Below are 25,251 nucleotides of genomic sequence, written 5' to 3'. Positions count from 1 at the left end.
TTACACAGTGATTTGCCAATTTTGGAACGTATGTGCATCTGGGAGATGGCCCGGAGGAGGGGACATGAAACTGCAACCAGGTCCCTCAAGTGGTGGCTGGCCCTTGGGATTCCCCAGCAGGTCTCTGATTCCCAAGTGGCTTTTCCTGTGCCCCATACAAAGTGTCGATAGGATGCTCGTCATCATTTAGTTTGCCTTTCCGCTCTTCACAGATGCCGCTAGGAACCACTTAGTAACATGCAAGGTCAAAAGTCATAGCCGTGTGCTCTGGTCTTCGTCCCGTGTTTGAACGACTCTTTGACAGAAGTTGACCATTGGTTCCAGCTTTTTTGAAGTACGATTGACAAGTAAAAACCATATATATTTGGGCTGTACAGTGTGATTATTTTCTAGGTGTACAACATGATGACTCAATGTACATTCCCCTTGTGAGGTGATGACCACAGTCATGTTAACTAACTCACCCGGCACGTCACAAAGTTACAGTTACCCCTTTTTAAATGGTGAGAACACTGAAGATCTACTTACTTAGCGGATTTCAAGTATACAATGTGGTATTATTAACTATAATCACCACACTGTACATTCGATCCCCAGAACTTAGAAGTAGAAGTTTGTACCCTTTGCCCAACACCTCCCCATTTCCCACAGTCGCCCAGCCCCTGACAGCCACCATTCTTCTCTCTGCCTCTGTGAGCTCATTTTAGATCCCACATTTAAGTGAGGTTATACAGTGTGTTTCCCTGACTTACTTCACTTAATTACAGTGTTTTGAGTTGCATCCATGTTGTCACAAATGGTAGGATCTCCTTCTTCGCCACAGTTGGATTAGATATTCCATTCTGTGTGTGTGTGTCTGTGTGTGTGTGTGTGTATCACATTTTCTTTATTATTCATCTTTCAGTGCACACTTGGGTTACTTCCATATTTTGGCTATTGTAAATAACTGACGAATGCTGAAGCAAGCATAGGGGTGTATGTATCTTGTATCTTCTCCTCTTCTTCTTCCTTTTATAGTTTCTTGTTGTTGTTAGAGCACGTGAGCTGGGGCAGGGGGCAGAGAGAGAGAGAGAATCCCAAGCAGCCTCCACACGCAGCACAGAGCCTGACCCAGGGCTCGATCTCACAACCCTGAGATCATGACCTGAGCTGAACTCAAGAGTTGGACGCTTAACCAACTGAGCCATCCAGGAGCCCCAGGGATGCATGTAACTTTTCGAATTAGTGTTTTCATTTTCTCCCCCCCACGCCCCCCAATTTATTTATTTATTTTAGAGAGAAAGCACGTGTGTAAGGGGAGAGTCAGAGGGAGAGAATCTCAAGCAGACTCCCCACTGATGCGGGGCTCTATCCCATGACTGTTGAGATCATGACCTTGAAGCTGAAACCAAGAGTCAGAGGCTTCACTGACTGAGCTGCCCAGGTGCCTCCATTTTCTTCAGATAGAGACCCAGTAGTAGAATTACTGAGTCATATGGTATTTTTTAAATTGAAGTATAATTGAGATACGGTATACAACATATTTTTTCAACAATTCCTTACATTTCTCAGTGCTCGCCCTAGGCGACACCATCTGTCACCATATAGTGTTATCACAGTATTACTGACTCTCTTCCCTATGCTGGTATTTCTATTTTTAACCTTTTGAGGAAGCTCCGTACTATTTTCCATCGTGGCTGCACCTGTTCACATTCCCACCAACAGGCCTATGAGGGTTTCCTTCCCTCCACACCTTTGCCAGCATTCGTTGTCTCCTACCTTTTCGATGGTGATGGCCATTCTTATAGGTATGAGGTGATACCTCATTGTGGTTTTGATTTGCATTTCTCTGATGATTAGTGATGTTGAACATCTTTTCGTATAATCTGTTGGCCAGAAGTAGACTATTTATATTAAGCAACAGATTTTCATGTGTTGATTTTTTTTTGCTCCAGTTTTAAAATAATTGCATTTTAGGAACGGATCTTTCTCTTTCCATCAGACAGCAAATGACTTAAATTGTGTGAAGGAGAATTTTGCTCTATATTGTCTTTTCTCTAACCCAATTGTGTTTGATATATTATACTCTAAACAAGGGAGACTGTTTTTTTTTTTTTTACTTTTTTTTTTAAGGTTTTATTTGTTAGCATGTGTGAGAGAGACAGGAACAGGGGCAGAGGGAGAGGGAGAAGCAGGCTCCCCACTGAGCAGGGAGCCTTATGCTGGGGCCCTAGGATCGTGACCTGAGCCACTCAGGCACCACTGTGGTTTTTTTTTTTTTTAACTTTTAATTGATGTATAGTGTCCAATAGAAAAATCACATGAGTTGTTATGTAGAGCTCAATGATTTTTCATAAGTGATTTTTGCAAATGTCATTTCTCTTATGTAATCAGCACCTTAGAAGCCCCATTATGACTCCTTTTGGTCACTACCCTCCCAAAGGACAATTATTACCTGGACTTCTAATCCCATAGATTAATTTTGTTGCCTCTTTGTAAACTTCATATAAATGAATTGTACAGAATTTACTTTTTAAAAATATTCTATTTGCTTTAGAGAGAGCACACGCACACAAGTGCAGGTGAGGGGCAGACTTCCTGCTGAGCAGGGAGCCTGATTTGGGGCCTTGATCCCACGATCCCAGGACCCTGAGATCATGACCTGAGCAAAAGGCAGCTGCTTAACCTACTGAGCCACCCAGGCGCCCCCAGAATTTACTTTTCGTGTGTGTCTGCCTTCTTTCACTCAATGGTATGTTTACAAGAGTCACAGATTTTGTTGCCTGTAGCTGTCAGTGTTTGGTTCTCATTGCATTCATTCCATCATGTCGATACATAACACATTTGATTTCTTCATTTTCCCTCTGGTGGACATGAGCATAGTTTCCAGCTTGGGGCTTTATGAATAGAGTCTATGAACATTGCCAGCTTGTCTCTTGGTGTGCGCGTGCATACATTTCTGGTGGGCGTGTGTGGCTCAGCGGCTTACCTAGGATCTCTCTAGTAGATAATAAGACTTTTCCCAAATGGCTGTGCCAATTTACACTACTAAGAGCCGACATTGAGAGTGCTAGATGCTTCACATTCTCAGCAACACTCGGTATTGTCTGGTAGGTGTGTGTATTGTTATCTTGTGGATTTAATTTGCATTTCCCTGATGACTAATGAAGTTGAGCACTTTTGCCCCTGTTCTTTAGGGATTTGAATACTCTCTTGAGAAATGCCTGTTCAAATCCTTTGCCAGTTTTTCTGCTGGGTTGTCTGTCTTTTCCTTATTAGTTGGTGGGATCTATGTATATATGTGTGTACTTATTATATGTAAATATAAGGATATATTATATGATATGTATATATGCAAGTCCTTTGTCAGGAATTGCAAATAATTTCTGTCACTCCATACATGACTTTTTAAAATTTCCTTAATAGGGTATCTTTGATGAACAGAAGAAGTTTGCAATTTTAATATCGATGACTTTATAACAGATTTTTCTTTAGGGTTAATATTTTTTTGTTTTATTTAAGAAATATGCTTTAAGGTCATGAAGATGTTCTACATTTTCTTCTAAAATCTTGCTGTATTTATGTATTTATTTGTTCAGTTTATTTTAACTTTCACATTTAGATCTCCAATCCATCTGGAATGGACTTCGTAAATAGTGTGAGGTAGGGTTCAGGATTCTTTTTTCCCCTGTATGGATATGTAATTGACCCAGCACCACTTATTAAAAAAAAAAAAACAACCTTCTTTCACTGTACCTGGTCGTCTTTTGATGGGATAAAAGGGGACCTTGTTAGAAATGGTTAAATGATATAAATTAGTCTCTTGAATATTTTGAACTCATTTGTTTTTTTATGTCTTCAAGGTTGAAGAGGCCAAATGTCAGAATTCAGAATTTGAGGGAAACCTGGAGGTCAGTAAATTCAACTTTAACTCTTTGGGCTTAAAGTCATAGAATAATTGGGGGTGGGGCAGGGCAACCATAGCCTAAATTTGAACTACTTTGAGAAAAACAGACTCCTTTGTTCTGTGGATTATTGCCAGTTTTTCTTTGAGGAGTTAAAGTCAGATAATTTTGACTGTAGTCCAGGTCTTAATCATATACAGAATTTGGCAGATAATTATATTTAGGATTCAGAAGCAGAGAAAGAGAATAAGCTGGTAACATTCTTTGTATGTTTTTATTTTATATCTAAGGGTACAATTTGTTTCATGGTCCCCAGTGTTCTTCCTGATACTTTGAATACAGTCAGAATAAGAGTCAGAACAAACAAGTTATGCTATGAGGATGACAAACTCTGGAGTAATTGGAGTCAAGCGATGAGTATAGGTAAGAGAACAGGATTTCATTAAAATTTAAACCACTGATGCATGGAAACTAAGCTGAAGCAGAAAATAGATTGGGGTAAAGGATTGTTCTGCATTCTTAATGTCATCCAGAGAATATCTGCAATTGAACTATGTTTTCTCTTTTAATTACTGTCAAATCACCCAGGTTTAATTCATAATGTACAGCTCTCTGGAAATCCACAATCCAAAAGGTGTTATTCTCTCTTCTGTCCTGTCTCCATCTTCTTAACAACCTGAACAAAAACATCAGAAGGCAGGCACGATTAAGTCTGCAGATTATGCAGTGCTAGAGGGCTAGCCTGTGGCTGACAGAGTGGAGAATAGAACAGTGACCTTGGTGTCGTTTAATAGCGATCAAACTGCGTCTAGGTTTGAAAACAACAGTTTTGTGTATGAATGGAGTGACTGAGCAAACTGTGTAAGGCCCAAGTGCAGGATCGGAAAGACCTGTGCTTTATGTATATGTGTGTGTGTGTGTGTGTGTGTGTGTGCGCGCGTGCGTGTGTGTGTGTGTGTATTGTGGGGTGGGGGCATAGGGTTTTATTGAACGGGAAGCTCAGAGTGACTCCGCATTGGCTTAAATATACCTCTAAGGCATATGCAGCCATAGGCCGTGGTGCCGTTGCAGCACCCAGACGGGAGCGCTACAGGGTGGGGACGCGGTGTCCCAGCCACGTTGCAAGGTGCGGTATTCCATTCTGGGCACCACCTGCAGGAGGTTCAGTGGCAGACTGGACTCTATCCCCCAAAGGGTTATCAGGATGTGAGAGAATTTCAAAACTTCGGGAGGACTGGTTGCTGAAGAAAGCTTAGGGGCAAGGAATCCCAATCACTGAATTCTAATATTTGGACTAATATTGGTGGTTAGGCAGAAGAGGGAATAGCTTATTTTTTTGTGGCTCCATGGGGCAAAATGGGACCAGCCGAAGAACTTTCTAATAGCTCTGTAACAGATTATTGAGAAACAGATTATTGAGGTAGGTAGTTCCCTGTTAATTGAGGGACTAAATAAGCTATGGGCCAGGCATGGTTGTATGAGTTAGGTCTTGTTGCATAACAAAGCACATCAACATTTGGTGGCTTAAAAGACACATATTTGCCATCTCACAGTTTCTGTAGGTCAGGAATCAGGGCCCAGCTTAGCCTCGTACCTCTGGCCCAAGTTCTCTCATGGGTTTACAGTTAGGCTGTTGGCTGGGCCTATAGCCTCATCTGAAGGTTTGACTGGGGCTGGAGAACCTACTTCCTGGCTCACTTATATGGTTGTTGGAAAGCCTCCATTCCTTCCTTGCTGGCTGTTGGATGGAGGCTGTGGCAGGATGAATCATATCCCTCGGAAAAGTACATTTGGGTCCTAGCTCCTGTACCTATGAACATGACTTCATTGGGAAGTAGGGTTTTTGCAGATGTAAGCAAGTTAAGATGAGGCCCCACTGTCTCCGAGTAGGCCCTAAATCTGATGACGTATCCTCATAAGAAGGCACGATACCCAGAAACACCGACAGGGAAAAAGGCCCCGTGAGGAGGAAGGCAGAGGGTCGGGTGATGCAGTTGCGGCCAAGGAACACCAACCATTCCAGGGAGCCAGCAGAAGCTAAGAAGAAGCAAGGAGGGGTTCTTCTCTAGAGCCTCCAGAGGCAGCATGTCCCTGCAGATACCTTGGTTTTGGACTTCTAGCCTCTGGCACCGTGAGACAAGACACATCTGTTTTAGGCTAGCTGGCATGTGGTGATTTGCTCCAGTGGCCCTAGGAAGCTAATGCAGAGGCCTCCTTCGGTTTTTTGTCCCTGGGGCCTCCCCACAGGGCTGCCACATGAACTGGCAGCTAGCTTGCTCAAGTAAGTGACCCAAGCAAGAGTGCGTGAGGGAACACCCATGTGGAAATCACAGTCTTTTGTAACCTAATCTTGGAAATGACATCAACACTGCTCTTCAGTTCTTTACAGTCCAGTCAGTCAGTCCAGCCCACCCTCAAGGGGAGGAGATTACATAAGGCTATAAGTATCAGGAGGCTGTGATCATTTGGGGTCACCTTAGAGACTAACATAATGACTTTAGGCTCTGATGTTGCTTTCTAGGTGGTCATGCCCTGGTGGGAAGGACGAGCATATAAATAGACATGGCATTCTGTGAGTGAGGTATAGCAAGGCTGTTCATGAAAAGCTCTGGAACTTTTCAGACAGTGTTGGATTTGAGGCTTGACAGCATCACTTCCAAAACTTTTCTGGACGAGCCACTGAACCTCACTGAGCCTTGTCCTTCTCATCTGTAGAAGTGGGAGATACTATTATGTATCTGTATGGCATAGATACAAATATGTACAAGCCCTTGGGGTGGTATCACATATATAGTAGATGCTCAGTTAAGAAGGAGTGGTGGTTAGGATTGATTTACATATTCTAATAGTAGTTAAGGAACCAATAAGAAAAGGTGGTCACTGTTAATGAGATGATGTTTTTGACCAATGTAACATTGTGCGTAGTGTCTGAAACGAGTTAAATGTAGTGTCTGACACTAGAGAGAAACTAGAGAGTTTTGGATAACTCTCAAGGTGTTTATTCATCCGTGGTGTTTTAGGCACTAGAGCAGGACTGTGTTGTTTATGAAGAAGGGAACAGAAGACAAGATGATTAAAGATTTGGGGAAAATTGGTTGGGTGGAGTACAGAAAGAGCTGTGATCTCACTCTTTTGATCCAACTGTTGCTTGGTGTTTTTTTTCTAAAAGGGGTTGATCTCTCTCACGTTTCATGTTTGCTTTCCATTTGCCAGGTGAGAATACTGACCCCACGTTCTACATAAGCATGTTGCTTGCCACTCCGGTCATCGTTGCGGGAGCCATCATCGTCCTTCTGCTTTATCTCAAAAGGTGAGGCGGCTGCCGTGGTCAGCTGGCAGTTTCTCCTGGCCTGGGGCTCCAGTTACAACTCTGTGGGAGGGTATTGGGTGTTTGCCTCGGCTATCAGGAGCACTTTGGGCTTATCGTGCCCGTTTTCTGGTGGGGAAAATTGGGTTCGTTTCCCCCAGCCCCACTCAGGAGCTGCTCCCTTTGTGTGCGTCTAGAATGATCGGTAGGCCCCATGTTCATTCTCCTCTTTCAAATGCCTCCTATAGCTACAGATAGTTGGTAGCCCTTGGAACAAAGTTTTAGAAATGGAGAACGTTACTCATTAAGCGACTTAGCTAGTATTAATGCAGAACAGGTTGCTGCTTAAAGCTGTGGGAAAGAGAGCATCAGCAGGTCATGTCTGAGGGAAGGTTCTCTGCGCCTGCCGGAAGAGAGCGATGCGAGAGAGGCTGGAGAGGTGGGCGCAGCCAGCTCCCGTAGGCCGTGGCAGGGGGTTGACATTTTTCTTTTCCTAAGCATGATGGGGACACCGTTGGAGAGTTTTAAGCAGGGAAGGGACACGACCTGATTTTACTGTCATAAAAGGTCAGTGCAGTTGCTGAACGAAGAATTGGCTTGGTCACGGATGGTGGCAGCTGGGCCGGTGAGGTGACATTGCGGTGTGAGGTAGGCAAGGGACGGGCGGCCTAACCTAGGAGGTGAGCAGTGGAGGTACTAAGCTGTGGCCAGAGGCAGGCTGTATTTGGAAGGTCGAACTGAGGGCATTTGCTGGCAGCTGCTCATCCATCCGTGGAGGTATAGGGGGACTGAGGGTTCGAGGAACGCTCAGGCTTCTGGGCTTCAGCAGCTTGAGTGAACACCGGAGCCGTTTGCTGAGACAGAGAAGACTGTGAGGAGCGCTGGCTCTAGGGCAAAGGTGAGGGCTTCGGGTCTGAACAGAAGTTCGAGATGCCAAGTAGATACCCAGGTAGAGATGTTGAATGGGTAGCGGTGTGATGAACCTGGAGTACAAGGGAGAGGTCTGGGCTGGAGATAGAGTTTTGGGAGCCCTCGACATGTAACAGACCCGAAGCCCTAAGACTGTAGGAGGGCACTCGCACAGCGGCTGGGACGGAGGGCGAAGGGCTGAGCCCTGGGCTACACCAGTGTTTCAGGCCCAGGAGGTGAAGTAGGCCCACCAACGAGTACTATGAGGTGCAAAGATGCACAGGGGGAGAAGAAGGAAGAAAAATTAAAGAAGAATGTACCCTGTTCTCAGAATATTATTTTTTTCGAAATTATAAGCAGTGAGCCCCAATCAGGTCGATGATGAGTAAAGCACTATTATTTAAATAATGGAGGAGAGCACGCATACCTGCATGCATACATGTATGCACACATGCACACATGCACAGTCATAACTGTGTGAGGTGATGGACACGTGTTACTTCACTTGATTGTAGTCCTCATTTCATGAATCAAAGCATCATGTCATTCATCTCAAATACAATTTTTATTTGTTGAGTATATATCTCTATAAAGTTGGAAAAAAAGGTTTAACAATGGTAGGGTATGAGCAATCTGCTTACCCTCATGGCCCCCCTTTGGTCTACCCATCCTGGGTGATCTCAGGACATTGGTTTCTCAGCTTCTTGTGGAAATTTCTTCACGGCTGCGTCATCAATATAGATGACTTCTGTACCATGTTTTAGTCCAAGTCTTCCTTTAATGTGGCTTTCTTTAAGTGGGGTTGGAAGATTTGACCACAGAATGTCTTCTGTTTTCTTAAAGGCTCAAGATCATTATATTCCCTCCAATTCCTGATCCTGGCAAGATTTTTAAAGAAATGTTTGGAGACCAGAACGATGATACCCTGGTAAGCCCTGATTCCATGAAGTTCGAAATTGGGTTTTGTTGGGAGGCTGTGGGATTTGTAAAGAGTTTGGTAAAATGTACAAAACATAAAATTTGCCATTTTTACCATTTTTAAATGTACAGTTCAATGGCATTAGGTACACTCACAGTGTCAAGCAACCATCATTATGATTTCCAGAACTTTTTCATCATCCCAGATAGAAACTGTGCCTATTAAACAGTAAGTCCCCATTCTCCCCAGCCCCTGGTAACTTCTTTTCTACTTTCTGTCTCTATGAATCTGCCTATTCTGGGTACCTTGTGTAAGTGAAATCCCACAACATTTGTCCTTTTTGTGTCTGGCTTTTTTCACTTAGCATAATATTTTCAAGGTTCATCCATGTTGTAGCATATGTCGGAACTTGTTTCAAAACTGGTTATTTTTTTCAAAGATTTTATTTATTTATTCAGAGAGAGAGCACAAGCAGAGGGAGTGGCAGAAGGAGAGGGAGAAGTCGGCTTCTGCTGAGCAGGGAGCCTAATGTGGGGCTCGATCCCAGGACCCTGGGATCGTGACCTGAGCCAAAGGCAGACGCTTACTTGATTGAGACACCCAGGAGCCCCTAAAATTGGTTATTTTTTTTTTTTTTTATAAATTCACTCTTTATTTTTTTTTTTTAAAGATTTTATTTATTTGACAGAGAGAAATCACAAGTAGATGGAGAGGCAGGCAGAGAGAGAGGGAAGCAGGCTCTCCGCTGAGCAGAGAGCCCGATGTGGGACTCGATCCCAGGACTCTGAGATCATGACCTGAGCCGAAGGCAGCGGCTCACCCCACTGAGCCACCCAGGTGCCCTAAAATTGGTTATTTTAATCTCCATTTTATCTGGAGATCAAGGAAGAAGCAATTTATCATGTTGTACCCCAGGGGTTCCCAGCTGGCCCAGTCAGTAGAGCGTGTGACTCTTGATCTCAGGGTTGTGAGTTTGAGCCCCACATTTGGTGTGGATCCTACTTAGAATGAAAAATAATTAATTAAAAAATGTGGTATCTCAGACTAAGCATACCATTTGAGAAGTCCTCAGAACACTGCGCATCTCCTGTCACTGGGCTTCATTTTGTCCCCGGAGCAGGGAATCTGTTTAATCCAAACATTCAAGGAGTGGAGCCTCCCTGATGAAAGCAGTCTAGTAGGCAGGGCTTCTGCCTCTTGGATCCTTGGGGAAATAGAAAGATGGGGTGAAGCGCGGAATCTGATCTTGGTTCATGCTGTTGCCTAGAAAGCTGGCCTCCAAAGACGAGGCAAACCCACCTGAGCTGTTACGGTTAGTTAGCTTTAGACTCATGCTGGAATTTGTGGCTGGAAAACCCAAGACCCCAGGGGAACCCAAGAGTGTCAGGTTTCTCTGAGAAGCACATTCACCCAAATAAAATCATGAAGACACTAACTGGGATAAATATCACTATTCTTACATCGATTTTAAATGAGTAATATGAGGCATGAGCCGATTAATTGAGTGAAGTAGCGTAGCCACTAGCACAATGGTCTGGGCTCTGGAGTCCTATTGTCTGGATTCAAATCTCATTTACCATCTGTCTGACCTGAGGTAACTTCCTCACCCTCTCTGGGCCTTGCTGTTCTCAGCTGTAAGGTAGAGGTAACGATAGCTCCTGCCTTGTGTTTGCGTGTGGGTCCGGTTACTTGAATGCATAAAGGCCGCTTAGCGTGCAGGCACTCGTGAGCGCCCGGCCAGCCTCGGTGATGACCATGAGCATTGGTACTTTCCATTTATTGTTAATCCGCCAACAGTTCTTTTTTTTTTTTTTTTTTTCTTTTTAAAAAGTAAGCTCTACGCCCAACATGGGGCTTGAACTCAAGACCTCGAGATGGAGACTCCCATGCTGTGCTGACTGAACCAGCCAGGAGCCCCTCCCCAAACACTTGTCATCACAAGTGATTCACAGTAGCAGCGATGACATACAGCAGGGGAGAGAAGGAAGGGAGGCCCATGTGCTTTCCAGGGAGGTTGCGGCTGAATCATTTTTTCACCGAGTCATGGTCACGCTGCCAGACCCCGGGGGATGGGGCCCCACCAGGCAGGTGGGTCCCAAAGTCATGTGCCTGATGAGGAGATGGTATGCTGTCACCGAGGGGCAGTATGGCAGCCCTTGGCTCTTCGCCTTCAGTGGTATCAAGACCAACTGGAGCATTTGCGAGAACAGAGCCTCCCGGGCCCCACCTCCAGAAAGTCTGACTGCACAGGTCTGGGGTGGGCTCCGCTTCTTAAGTCTGCCTATTTGACAGGAGCCCGCAGAGGATTCCTATTCTGGCAAGGTCATTTGCAGAGCCCACTTTGAAAAACACTGGGGCGACTACTTTCCTTAGGATCACCCCGTCGCTCTCTCCATCTCCCCAGCCAGTGCGCAAGCTGCGGGGGGCTGGAGCTGTGCTGGTCCTTGGACACCTCTAACAGGTCCCTGAAAGTCTGCTCTGTGGCCACAGCATATCAGGAGCTTGGCCTCTGTTCCTTGTTGCGTCCCCATAACCGCCCTTCGGCAAAGGTGCTGTTAGTACCATTTTTTTTTTCGCAGATAAGGAAATGAAGCCTCAGGGAGGTTAGCTAACTTTCCTACAGTCACACAGCTAGTAGGTAGTGAGGGAGGATTTGACTTCTCTCTCTTTTTCCACTCTGCTGCATCACTTCTTGTACGAGAGAGTGTCCTCAAGAAGCTCACTACCTTCGGAGAGTTGTTCTTGACAGAAGGGGAGAGGATGGGGACGGGGGCCTTCTGAGGGAAAGGTCTGGAGTCGCATTACGGCTGGCCTTCTGTGGGAAAGCGTAAGGAATAGCAGCCTGACAGCAGTGTGAAGGGAGCGGGTTAGAGGCGGAGGCACGGTAGCAAACTGGGAAGCTAGTCCCTAGCTTGCCACATCCAGGCTTTTGTTTGGCCGGCGTGGTGTATTTCAAGGGTTTCAGTCTGGAAGCTTCAGCCGGCCATACACTCCTCCACTTTTTCCGAGGCCCTACCGTTCCTAGTTCCCACTGGTTTCACAGTTGAGCTGACCTGCCAGGCGCCTGAGGCATTTGCGCTCACTGCCCCTCTCAGCAGAACGAAGACGAGTTAAAGTGCCGTGATGCAAATGCCCAGCACCCACGTGTCTGGACCCATGAGTATTTGCAGGACATGCAGCCAGAGCATGGAGGAGTTAGAAATGTCCAGCCTAGTAAGTCTGTCTGAAAAGTGATCGTGGCCAACGTTAGCAAGTGCGGAGGGAGCGGGCGCCTCTTCTACAGAGCGGTGTTTCTTCCTTCTTGGGGGCAGCTTGGAAAAATGTCACAAGAATCTTTGATCTGATCGTTACACTTTGAAGAGTCCGTTTTGAGGAAGTAACCCAACAATGGCACAGGGACAGGCAATGCAGCATTTGTCTCTAACATGAAAAACTTAGAAGCCAGTGAATCATCCACAATAGAGAATTAGTTAAAAAAAAAAAAAAAGGTTTTCAAAGCATTTAATGTCACAGCAAAATAATCGCAATAGAAGAGTAAGAAACATCCCACAGACTACACTGGATCCTAATTTGGATAAAAACTCATGAATATACATGTAGAACCACGAGTAAAAGGAGAGGGATCAAAGTGATCATCTCTGGGCAGAAAGGCCACACCAATAATTGGGTTATTTTCTACCTTTCTGAAATTTCCAAATTGCCTATAATGAGCACGTATTACTTTCATAATGAAAAGGAACCCTACACCAAGTCATTAAGGGGAAAGAGACTATTTCGGTCATCTGGGTTTGAGAGGGAGTAGGGACTTAAACTTCAGTGGCAGCAGAGGGGATCAACGCAAGAGACATTATTAAAGGCAACTCATTACAGCCTGGGGACTCTGTGGGCAAGGAAAGGTACAGAGAGTAAAAATAATCTCAAGGTTTCGAGCCTGAGTGATAGAGTGAATGATGGTAACATTGACAGCAAAATCAGATCAATTATCTTTCTCAGAGATGGGAAAATTGCTTTTTTTTCAATTTGCTGTCTAGAGGATAATATGTTGTCCCGATGAGTCAGAGAATTCTATAATTTAGCGAGGCAGATACACTGACAAGATGGACTGCTAAAAGCATAAGATGTTTTTGTTTGTGGTGGTTGCAGACCATTAAATAAAATCAGACTTTAAAACCGAAAGTATAATGAAAATGCCAGACAGGGGGGAAGGGTAATAGAACATATTTTCATGTTTTCTCTTTAAGCAAATGAGTAATCTTTTTTCTACACGACAGCAATCCTCACCCAGTGGAGCTGCATATGCAGCAGAACGATGAGCCTTTTACTTCTAGAATTATCGAATTATAGAATGAACATGGCCCGGGGGTCCTTCAGTGAGGTGGACGTTTCATGCACTGAGTTATCTATCTTTAACCGTGAACTGTTAAGACACTAAGATGCTAGTTCTAACCCCTCATTTTTAGAGATGGGGACGGTGGGGGCCCTAGAGACATTTCTCAGGGACTGTTACCAAGAGAGGTCATGGCAGAACCTGAACCAGAGGCCATAGCAGCCCAGAATTACCGGCTCCTAATCCCAAGGAATATTCCCTGCCCTTTCCTAATACTCCTTCTCCACTACACCATCCATAGTGGTTCTTTGGGAATAAAAACAAAACAAAACAAAACAAAAAAACCCCCAAAAAACAAAAAACAAAAAAACAAGCCAAACCAAAACAAAAAAATCCAAAAACCTCATTTAGGTGTGGCCATGAAGAAATGAAATCCTCTGTATAGTTTTCCTTAAGGTTCCTAGTGTTTTGACAGTGTTTTGCTCATCGCTATAGTAACCCCGTGGCCAACAGCATTTCTTCCTGTGGCTTTGCTGCTTGCCTTTCCTTCGTGACTAACTGGGCTGCGGGCCACGTCTGGGGGGCAGGGGGCTGTGGAGGGGGGCGTTTGCTTCTCCACATCTGCATTTCTGTTTCATCCATAAAACATTATCTGTTCTTCCCCCGCTTCTTGGAAACCAGTTCTGTTTTCCACACTGTGCCAGTTTCACATTCCTGATTGGGAAGCAGCTTGTTAGCTGGGAGTCAACTTCTAGATACTGCTGAATTGTTTCTTTCTTCTTTTTTTTTCCCCCCTCACTTCTCTATGTGTCTTTAAAAACTAGGAACATGAGAAAAAGAAAAGAAAAATGAGGACCGCTTTCCTGCATGAGCAAAATAGTGTGGCCATCCTTTTAAAAGTGATCCATACCCCTTAATATCATCTAACACTATTGCAGTTTTTCCAGCCATCCCCCAACTGCGGGGAGATGGGTCGGATCCAGTCGTGGCACCATTAGTGATGCGAAGATGGAGCGCTGAGTGTAGGGTGGTGACGAGGTGTCCCCTCCTGCCCCTTGACACTTTAGCCCCCCTCACCACCTGAAGACAGCGCCCTGTCGGCACCTTAGCTCAGCTCTGTAGCTCATGCTCTCTGTGCCCGTTGGTCTCCTGGAGTGAATCAGTAGTTTCAGCAGGCTTTCTGAAGTGACGATTTTTCTCCTCTGTCACCTAATCTACATTTGTAAGCTGCCCCTTTTCTCCAAAGCAGGGCTTTGAGTCAGTAACTTGGCTCTTCGATTATTCTGAAATTCTCTCTCTGCTAGGAAAGCAGGTAACCTGTTTAGTTCTTTGCCTTTACTTCTTAATTTTTAAAGGGTGGGGTTGGAGCCATAGCCATGTTAAATGGTACTACCTTCCTCCCCTTCATACCACATTTTAGCTGGTTCTTTTTTTTTTTAATTGAGTAAACTCTACCCCCAATGTGGGGCTCGAACTCACAACCCCCAAGAATCACACGTGCTACCGACTGAGCCAGCCAGGTGCCCCTCAACTGGTTCTTTTTTTTGCTGCATTGATTTTTTTTTAACGATTTTATTTATTTGACACAGAGAGAGAGAGATCACAAGTAGGCAGAGCGGCAGGCAGAGAAAGAGGGGAAGCAGGCTCCCTGCTGAGCAGAAAGCCCCATGCAGGGCTTGATCCCAGGACCCTGAGATCATGACCTGAGCCAAAGGCAGAGGCTTAACCACTGAGCCACCCAAGCACCCTAGCTGCAGTGATATTTAAGGCATGACGATCTCCAATTCATGTCTTTCATCTTTCTACTGGGGATATTGATCTGAAGAAAACCGGGGCACGTAATCCGTTGATTCCTACAAGAGGCCGCTGTTTCACCCAGGGCCTGGGGCACAAAACCCACTTCACTTTTATGGAAAATTCACCGTGGGAACTAACCAGACCTTGAAAGTATTCTTAAATGAACATTTAGTGTTCCGTGACACCACGAAATTTATTTCTTTAAACTTAGAAGAACTTGTATTGCCTGCTGCTCTTCTAGGATGACCAACAACGAAAAGCCAGTCATGTTAGCCTCCCAAATGCTGTTTTTTTCTTTTTTTCTACCTATGATGTTTTTCATCTTTGGCCATTATTCTATTGCTGATTACCTTGTTTTTAAAAATTGGCAGTGTGAGAATTGAATTACAGATGGGTAATTTTGTGGATTTATTTTTCTTTCTGTAAGTAATTTGAAAAATATACTGGCATAGAATTCATGAAATTGAATAATAGGTCAGAGCATTTGTTCCCTTTTCTTACACAGACATATTCATAGAGGCAGTCCTCAGGAAAGGCCACAATGCTGATGAGGAGTGAAAATGAGAGTAATCCGAGTTTTAGAAATGAAAAAAGACAATTGAAAAAAATTAATATCTCTTGGAAGCCATTTCTGCTGCAGGGCTCACCTCATTAAAATGGATTTTTTTTTTTCCTGTCCAACCCAGCTAACCATTGGGTCTAACAACTAGAAACCAATGAAGGTGTAATGTTCCGCATACTTTTTAAAAAATTACAGTATTTTTCTTTTAAAAGCAACAAGGATTTATTATAGAGAAATGAGAAATACGGATCACCAAAAGAGAAAAATAAAGCCGCTCTTCGTCCTGTCACCCAGACATAACCATCTCTAAGGTTATGTGAGCAACATAGAGAAATAGGGCTTTTTAAAAAAAATTATTTGACAGAGATTGCAAGTAGGCAGAGAGGCAGGCAGAGAGAGAGGAGGAAGTAGGCCCCCTGCTGAGCAGAGAGCCCGATGTGGGACTTGATCCCAGAACCCTGGGATCATGACCGGACCCGAAGGCAGAGGCTTTAACCCACTGAGCCACCCAGGCACCCCGAGAAATGGGACTTTTAATGACAAATGGAGTTACAATGACAACAGTAATCATAGTTTGTACTTAGGGAATTTTTGTTGTGTATCAGACACTCTTCTAAGCACTTCCTTCCTTAATTTGTCCTCACCTCGCTGTCGGTCTTACCTCCAGCACACAAATGAAGAAGGTGAGGTCCCACGGGGGAGTAGGTATAGCGCGCTCACAACACCAGAGCTAGGATTCACACTGACCGGACGAGAGTCAGACGTGGCACCTGAACCCAGGCGTCCTGATCCTCCCATCTGGACTCTGAGCCAGTCATAGGATATGTTTTAATAAAATGCTCATATTTAATTTTATTTAAATGTAACAGATGAGAAAGAAACAGGAAGAACTGAAGGAATTTCTGAACTTCTGACAAATTATAAAATTAGTTTTGATGATTATTGGAAAAGGCCATTTTCCCGTATGTTTTCCCTGTTCCCTCTTCATTTTTGAAGCTATCCAGTGTCCGCACTGTCTGTGTAGGTAACTATTGTGTACCATAGTGTCTCTGTCAGAGCCCTCCTGGGGTCATAATTCTGGGTGGGTGCATGTATCTGGTGCTTACTGCCTGTCTTCATGTTCATGTGTCTCCAGTCATTTTGGTTGTTTGAAGCTCTAAATGTTTTCTCAGGGAGGATTCATGGGACCAACATTTCCTGAATTATTTACACGTTGATGGAGTCTGCTGCATTAATAATTGAAAGTCATTTTAGCTAGATATAAAATCCATGGCTCACATGTTCTTGCCTTGGGTATCTTAAATGTGGCATCTATTTTCTTCTGGCATAAAATGTTGTCAAAGTCTGCTGACAATATAATTTTCTGTGTTAAAACACTTGGTCTTGGGGCACCTGGCTGGCTCGGTCAGTGGAGTGTGCGACTCCTGATCTCAAGATCTAGAGTTTGGGCCCCATGTTGAGCATAGAGCGTACTTTAAAGACAAACACTTGGTCTTTCTGTCTGATTGTCAAAAGCTTTTTTTTTCTTCCAAGTCCAATAATTTTACCAGAATATGTCTTTATGTTGTTGGTCTTCTAGGCTTGATTTCTGAGGTAGGTGGTGTACCCTTTCAGTATGTAGTCTTAGATTTTTTTTTAAATTTCAGTAAAAATATATGGACTTCAGTTATTCTGTTCCCTTGTTTTCTTTGCCTGTCTTCTGTGTTTGTCACATCCTCTTGAATAATTTTTATCCACCTTCATTTTTTTTTAAGATTTTATTTATTTATTTGTCAGAGAGAGAGCGAGCGAGAGCGAGCACAAGCAGACAGAGTGGAAGGCAGAGTCAGAGGGAGAAGCAGGCTCCCTGCGGAGCAAGGAGCCCGATGTGGGACTCGATCCCAGGACGCTGGGATCATGACCTGAGCTGAAGGCAGCTGCTCAACCAACTGAGCCACCCAGGCGTCCCCACCTTCATTTTTTTAAGATTTTTAAAAAATTTATTTATTTTAGAGAATGTGTGTGTGTGCATGTGAGCAGAGGGAAGGGCAGAGGGAGAGAGAGTGAGAGAATCTCAAGCAGGTTCCCCTCTGAGCGCGGAGCCCATCTCAGAGCTGGATCACAGGACCCTGTGATCATGACCTGAGCCAAAGTCAAGAGTCGGGCAGTTAACTGACTGAGCCACCCGGTCTCTGGGTCAGCATGGCGTCATTGTGCTTCAGTTGCTCCTCAGAGTGGAGCTTGGCCCTGGAAGAGAGCTTTGAATGGCTTTGTAAGTTCATGGGGCCCAGGCTGCTCCCAGGCTCCAGCACGGACTCCTTGCACTGTCGCTATTTGAAAGGGCAAACCCCTGCCCGTCTTAGTTGTTGTACATAAATTAGCTTGCTGGGGTTTGAGTTATTTTAGAGTTCTCAGATCTATCAGATGTCCTGCCAGCTCTTTCTCCATACCTCCTCCATAACTGATTCCATTGTGCTCTTGTGTCTGTCTCTACTTTGGCCACCCATTCATATTTCAGGGGAAATCATTTCGGGTATCTTAAATGTCGCATTTAAGGGGGAATCATTTCGATCTGGTTCTGTCGTAGATTGTGTCTGTGGACTGGGCAGTTGCTTTCCTGCTTACACTGGTTACCTTTCCTATTTGTGTTTTCTATGGTAGCATTTGGGGACGTTTAAAAACTGTGCTGCTGGCGTGCCTGGGTGGCTCAGTTGGTTAAGTGTTGGGCTCAGGTCATGATCCCCGGGCCTTGGGATTGAGGCCTGCATCCGGCTCTCTGCTCAGCGAGGAGTCTGCTTTTCCCTCTCCCTCTGCCTGCTGCTCCCCCTGCTTATACTTGCTCTCTCTCTCTAACCCTGTCAAACAAATAAATAAAATCTTTAAAAACAAAAACAAAACTATGCTGCCAACCACTACCTTCCCCGTAGGATTTCTTTGTGAACTACAGACCATGGGCTAGATCTTGTCTGCTGCTTGCTTGTCTACAGCCTACAAGCTAAGAATGGTTTTTTATGTTTAAATTGTTGAAAAGATCTAAAGAAGAATATTTTGTCTTAGCACATGAAAATTATTTGAAATTCAAATGTCAGCATCCGTAAAAGTTTTATTGGCAGACAGCCACACCTGTTCATTTACATGTTACCTGTGGCTCTTTCCATGCTGAGACAGCAGAGTGAGTTTTTGGGACAGAGAATCAAAGCTGAAAATATTATCTGGCCATTGACAGAAAACATTCATCAACCCTGGTCCTATAATATGCTTTTTAGTAGCTATATAGCATTTGCCATTGTGTGAATATATCATAACATACTTAACCAAGTCCCTAATGTTGGGGCATTTAGATGAGTTCTAAATGTCATCCTTATAGGCATCATGTCATAGCTATACATATATGTATATATGTATTCTGTTCTTTGGGGGGGATATATTGTTACAGGTAAGATTGCTGGATCAGAAGAGATTAATACTTTTTAAATTCTTTGGTTAATAGTGACGAATTGTCATCCAGAAAGGATGTACAGGCTAAATATCTATTAAGGATACCGATTCAATAAATTATGGTGCATTCATGCAATGACGTATTATGCAGAGGGTAAAGAAAATGAGGTAGCTCAATTTTACTGGTATGTAAGAATCTGTAATATATGCTGTTAAACACCCCGGTTACAGACAGAGTATGATTCCTTCATATTAAGGAAGGAATTTTTTAAGTTTTTCACAAGAAGCATAGATTATAAGTAGGTTGTATGGCTGAACAGTGCTTCTGTCATGCTTTTGCCAGCCTGAGTGTATCTTTTTTTTTTTAAATTCTTTCCAATTCACAGAATAGAAAAGAGCATCTTGTTTTCATTTTATGAATCAACTTTTGTATTGTTTTATATGTTCATGGGCTTGAATTCTTTTGTGAAGTTCTTGTTCATTGTCTATTTCTTTTTCCCTGCCATATTCATGTTTTGAAAATTTGGTAGTTTGTAAAGCTCTTCTTAGTAAAGATATTTATTTATTTATTTATTTATTTATTTATTTATTTATTTGACAGAGAGAGAGAGCGAGAGTGCAAGAGAGGGAGCACAAGTAGGGGGAGTGGGAGAGGGAGATGCAGGCTTCCCGCTGAGCAGGGAGCCTGATGCAGGACTTAATCCCAGGGTCCTGGGATCATGACCTGAGCTGAAGGCAGATGCTTAATGACTGAGCCACTCAGGCACCCCTAAAGCTCTTTTTAAAATTTATTTATTTATTTATTTATTTGGGAGAGAGAGAGAAAGAGCCCATGCATGGGGAGTGCTGAGGGGCAGAGGGAGTAGGGTTAGGGTTAGGACACTGCTCTCAATCCCAGGACCCCAGGACCATGACCTGAACCGAAGGCAGACACTTAACCCACTGAGCCACCAAGGTACTCCCATAAAGCTCTTTTTATCTAGTAGCTATTAATCCTTTGGCTTGTTGTCTATTTGCCTCTGTGTAGTATTTAGGGTGATTAATGTTGTTTTTCTTTTTTATGCATTCAAATCTTCTGTATTTTTTGTGTGTAGGAAGCCTTTTCCTGTCTCAGACTGATGTACTTGTTGCCCAGTGTATTTTTCTAGTTCTTACTTGATTTTGTTTTTTACATTTAGGTCTTTCATCCATAGGGAATTGATCCATGTGGGCCGTCAAGTAGGGTTTAACTTTATTTTTCAAATGCTTAGCCAGTTGTCTTAGTGCCATTTATTGAATAAGCCATTATTTCAAGGTTATGTAATTTTTTCAGACTGTTTTTTATTAGATCCTGTGCATTTCACATTTTCAAAAGCCAGGTTTGTTGATTTGATTTATGTAAAATACAATTTCATCTTTTTTAAGTGCACAGTTATTCTGTGCTGCTGCACTTGTAGCACACGTGTGCAGTTTTGTCGCTGCTACTCATGCCAGTCACGATCGAGAACATTTTCATCTTCACCATACCCTTGCCACCACTCATCTGTTCCTATCCCAAAAGTTTTGCCTTTTCCAGAATGTCTTACGAATGGAATCACCAAACACATAGATTTTGGAGTCTGGCTTATTTCACCCAGCACAGTGCATTTAAGAGCCGTCGGTGTTGATGTGTGTATCCATGGCTCATTCCTTTTCGTTGCCAAGCAACACGCCGTGATACGGCTGCGCCACAGTTTATTTAACCATTCGCTTGTTCAAGGACGGTGGGCTTGTTTCCAGTTTGGGGCTTTTATGAAGAAAGCTACTCTACACCTTCATGTGGGGGGTCTTGTGTAGACATAGGTTTCCACTTCTCTTGGGTGGATACTTGGGGGTGGGCCTGCTGGGTCACAAAGTCAGTGTCCGCTTCATTTTGTAAGGACCATGGCGGCTGTGCTAGTTTGCATTTCCACCAGCACTGCAGGAAAGCGTCGGTTACTCTGCGGCTGTGTTGGCCCTTGGGATTCTCAGTATTTTTTTTTTTTAATTTTATCCATTCTACTAGGAGTATGAGGGTTAACTCATTTATTTAGAATAATTTAGGTATTTGAAGCAGTGTCTCTCAGCTCATCCCTGCCTGTGCTCTCCAAGACTGGGATGCTCCCGACCTGCTCAGTCCATCTCTAACTGTACAGTCCGAGGCAGCCGAATAGTCGCTGTTGCTCTCATTTCTGTTTTTCTGCTTTGCCTTGCCTTTCCTAGGCTTCTCGACCCAGAAAACATCCGAGCAGAAAAGGAGCTTGGGAAAAATCTAGTGCAGGGGTGGCACACTTTCCCTGGAAAGAACCAGAGAGTAAATACTCTTAACTTACCCAGCCCTTTGCTCTTAGGGCAACTCACCTCTGCCGTTGTAGCATGAACGCAGCCGCAGACCACACAGAAACAAAGAGGCGTGCCAAGAAAACTTTATTTACAAAAACAGGTGGCCTGCTGGGTCCAGCCTTCCACTGCAGTTTGCTGACCTCCGGTTTAGTACAGCAACTCTGCTTCACAGATGAGGGACCGAGCTCAGTTTCCACCCTTTCCCTTGATTTCTAAGGAAAGAAGGCAAAGGCCAGGATATTGGCTTTCACCTTTAGGGGACGCATTTACATTGAGTTCAGGATGAGCTTGCCTTTAAAGATTTTTATTTATTTATTTATTCATTTGTTTATTTATTTATTTGACAGAGATCACAAGTAGGCAGAGAGGCAGGCAGAGAGAGAGGAGGGAGCAGGCTCCCTGCTGAGCAGAGAGCCCCATGTGGGGCTCCATCCCAGGACCCTGGGACCATGACCTGAGCCGAAGGCAGAGGCTTTAACCCACTGAGCCACCCAGGCGCCCCGAGCTTGCCTTTAAATGCATGATTCCCACTTCTTGCAAATGATGTCACGTGAAACTGTCCATATAGCGTCTTTCAAAAGTTTTAACTGCACTAAGACTTTTTGGGACATTTTATATATTGCCATTGACCTCGATGCTGGTTGACTTTTTGAGCCTGTTATTCTCTCTGGAGGGATGGGCACATTGGAGTGGCAAGAAAATAAAGGTAGGAACAGTTAATGTAAGAAAAGCGCGCCGCCCTTTTATTCTTCTTCAAAAGACTTCCTTTCCAGTTTCGGAGATGTCGGCATTTCTCTCTTGAGATCGCTATCAGACATCACGTAACAATCCCATGCTCTCCCTTCTCCTTTGAATGTTCATTCCTGATTGTTTTGTTTCATGAATTGTTCAAATAGATGAAGTTTCTTAGTCAAAAACAAAACAACACAAAACAAAACCCCCCAAACCAAAACCGTGACAGGAAAACAAACACTCACTGGTTCCATGCACGCAAACCTAAGAATAATCCCTGGCTGCGGGTCCTCAGGGAGAGAACGTTGTTTACAAGAGTCATCCTGTGTGTGTGTGTGTTTTGTTTTCCTTCCTTCCAGCACTGGAAGAAGTACGACATCTACGAGAAGCAAACCAAAGAAGAGACCGACTCTGTGGTGCTGATAGAAAACCTGAAGAGAGCCTCTCAGTGACGGGGATAATTTATTTTAACCTTCAGCGTGACCTTGTGAAGATTCATCCCGTTCTGCATTTTGTTATCTGGCAACTGTGAAACGGAAACTGAAACCACTGGGCCATTTGCAAACCGGCAGCTCCAAAGAGCCCTGCCTTTCTGTTGAGTCGCGCACTGAGAAACAAAACCTGAGGGGCTCTCTGGCGAGGAGAGCGAGTCCCTGTTGTTGAATTATAAAAGCAGACGGCCCTTGCGAAGGCTTCAAAGTCAGGGACAAAGCCAATGGCCATGATGGCAGTAGAGTTCATCTTACCAAGGGTTGCGACAATTTCTGAGGGATCTGTGCCTGCTTTGTATTCTCTGTGTCCGGCAATACCAACTACATTTGATTTGTTGTGTGAAACGCATTTTGGGTGCAGTTGCTAATGCCAACCCTGAGTCACAGAGAACATCTTGCAGCCGAAATTGATAAAATCTCTTGATCTGTTTGGGATCTCATGGAGGAATGTGTGTGGCTCTTAAATCTCTTAGCAGTCTGGAATCAGCCCCCTGAGCAGCAGTAGTCCCTGCTTTGAGAGGTCCAGGCACGGGGCAGGGGCGGCTCCTTTCCCGAGGCCGCAGCAGGTTCCCCTCTCCTCCCCTGCCTGCCCTCCCCGCCCGGCGGAGGGAGGGGGGCTTGCTGGGCGTGCGGTGTTCCGCCTGAGCCTTCTTCACCTCCACCGCTCAGATCAGATGTTCCCCAGCCGGAGGCAGTGCTCGGGCTGGTGACAGTCTAGCCGAGACTCCCGTTCTTTACTGCTCTATCTCCACTGGTCAGTTGCCAGACCTTTCGACTCCCAGTTCCCATGCCCAGTCCCCCCCCCACCCCCGCGTTCACCCGCATTCCCGGCAGCGCGTCTGTCTCGGTAGAAGTTAGAAAGCAGGATGTAAAGCCGTGCAGAACGCCTAGAGGGGCAGGGAGTAATTTGCATCTCAGGTAAAGTATGAGGAGACTAAGAAACAGCGACTGATTCTTGCATGTTTTGTAACTTCTGCGTGAGTCTGCATTTCTTGGAAGGTTTTCAAGGATTACTGTTTTCTCTCTGCATTTCCTGAACAGAAAGGAGGTACAATCGTCACTCCGCACTTCGCTCTTGGCTTCAGAAAAGAATAGTTAGGTCTTCCCCTTTTTTCCTGCCGGCCCCAACTGGTTATGAGTAGGTTTTGCTTCGTATATGGATAGCATCCGAGGCTCCCACATTTGTATTCATTTTTTTTTTTTTTTGCATACTGAGTTAGGGTTCCCTCCTCACCCAAGCCTCCATTGGACCCACTGAGATGTTCCCTCTACTCCTCCTTCCTCCAGATTTAAAGGATAGAAGCGAGAGGCCCCCCTCACACACCCCACCAAGTCTCCTCATGCACACAGACTCTTGGTAGGAACTTGACAACTTGACACCTACAAGTTCTCCAGACACTCAGCCATGGGCAGCACCCCAGTGTTGCGACTTGCCCCTCCTGCTCTTAGGGGACTGCAGGAGAAGGTCAGAGGTGCCTGCTTGCCGTGGGTTTGGGCCAGGGTGGCCACCAGCTTGCCCTGGCTCGTCGGAGGAAACTTCGTGGCACAGGTAGACGTCAGGGTGTTGCCTCCTTGTGCCTCTTTTTTTTTTTTTAAGGTCAGATTGAGGTGGGAGACAGGTGGAGTGGGTGTCCCACCATGTTACAAGATTCTCTAGAAAGAACATTGGGTTTTCCTGTGTCTGAGATGCTCTCCCAAGTCTTTTATAATTCTGGAAAGCAAAACACCTACACACCTCACCCAGGGCCATTTTCCCTGGTATCCTATTTAGATGGCAGTGAGGGAGCGGATGCTTTGGAATGATTCCCCAAGGGACAGCAGACCGTGACAGTCACAGCCCCAGAGCGGGGACATTGCATTTGGTTTCCATTCCCTGCTTTGAATTACGGGAATTACAGTGAATTACGGGAATACCTATAGCTCTTCGATAGTCACCAAAAAGGGAACTTGAATACATCAGTGGGATTTCCATCACCTGTAGGAAACTTGGAGGTTCCTTCGCTATGTTACGCCTAAACTATATGGATTGAATTTTCCTCGGCCTTCCTAAGAAAACCCACCATAAGGATGGTCACTCTTATTCTTTCATTCAGATAAGTTTTTCCTCTCTCTGGGCACTGAAGGGACACGTGAAACAATGTTTAGAATATTTTTGGTAATGCCTTCAACTAGGGATCGTTTTGTTTAACTTCTTATACGAAAGCTTGAGTGAAATAAATACTGTCTTTTTGTACGTTACCCGCATGTCTTCCTTTGGTCTTATTTTGGGGCAAAGCATTGTGAGGAGTGGGTGGCAGCAGAATTGGAGTTAAAAGAATAAACGTTGTGGAAAAAAAAATACAAGACAGCTGTTTTATCTTCTAGTCGTTTCTCATAAGCTCCTCCACGGTGCTCGGTGCACCCGTGTTTTTTGATAAGAACATGCGCTGAGCTTAATATCAGCACAGCCTGTGCCAGCCATACCTGAAGGGCCATAAGTACTTTATAAATTGTCTTTCTGATCATTCAGGGCAATACACGGTGGGGCTGCTGCGGGGCAGGGCGGAGGGGCCCTGGAGGGAGAGCC

The 25,251-nt window shown here is 44.6% G+C and overlaps 1 protein-coding gene across 1 annotated transcript in view; it reads left to right on the top strand.

Moving 5' to 3' along the window:
* IL13RA1 (interleukin 13 receptor subunit alpha 1) overlaps positions 1–24,923 on the top strand; it is a 55,532-nt gene extending 30,609 nt beyond the window's left edge. Inside the window, exons 7-11 of the mRNA XM_082716326.1 lie at positions 3,843–3,890; positions 4,175–4,307; positions 7,098–7,194; positions 8,944–9,028; positions 22,554–24,923. Coding sequence (XP_082572452.1) covers positions 3,843–3,890; positions 4,175–4,307; positions 7,098–7,194; positions 8,944–9,028; positions 22,554–22,646 — 456 coding nt within the window. The 3' untranslated portion in view covers positions 22,647–24,923. The remainder of the gene's footprint in view (positions 1–3,842; positions 3,891–4,174; positions 4,308–7,097; positions 7,195–8,943; positions 9,029–22,553) is intronic.
* Positions 24,924–25,251: the final 328 nt, after the last annotated feature.

Source organism: Mustela nivalis, assembly GCF_964662115.1.
Source record: "Mustela nivalis genome assembly, chromosome: X".
In the NCBI taxonomy this organism is placed as follows: domain Eukaryota; kingdom Metazoa; phylum Chordata; class Mammalia; order Carnivora; family Mustelidae; genus Mustela; species Mustela nivalis.
Note: the sequence above shows the minus strand (reverse complement) of the source record. Positions and strands in the feature narration are given on the sequence as shown.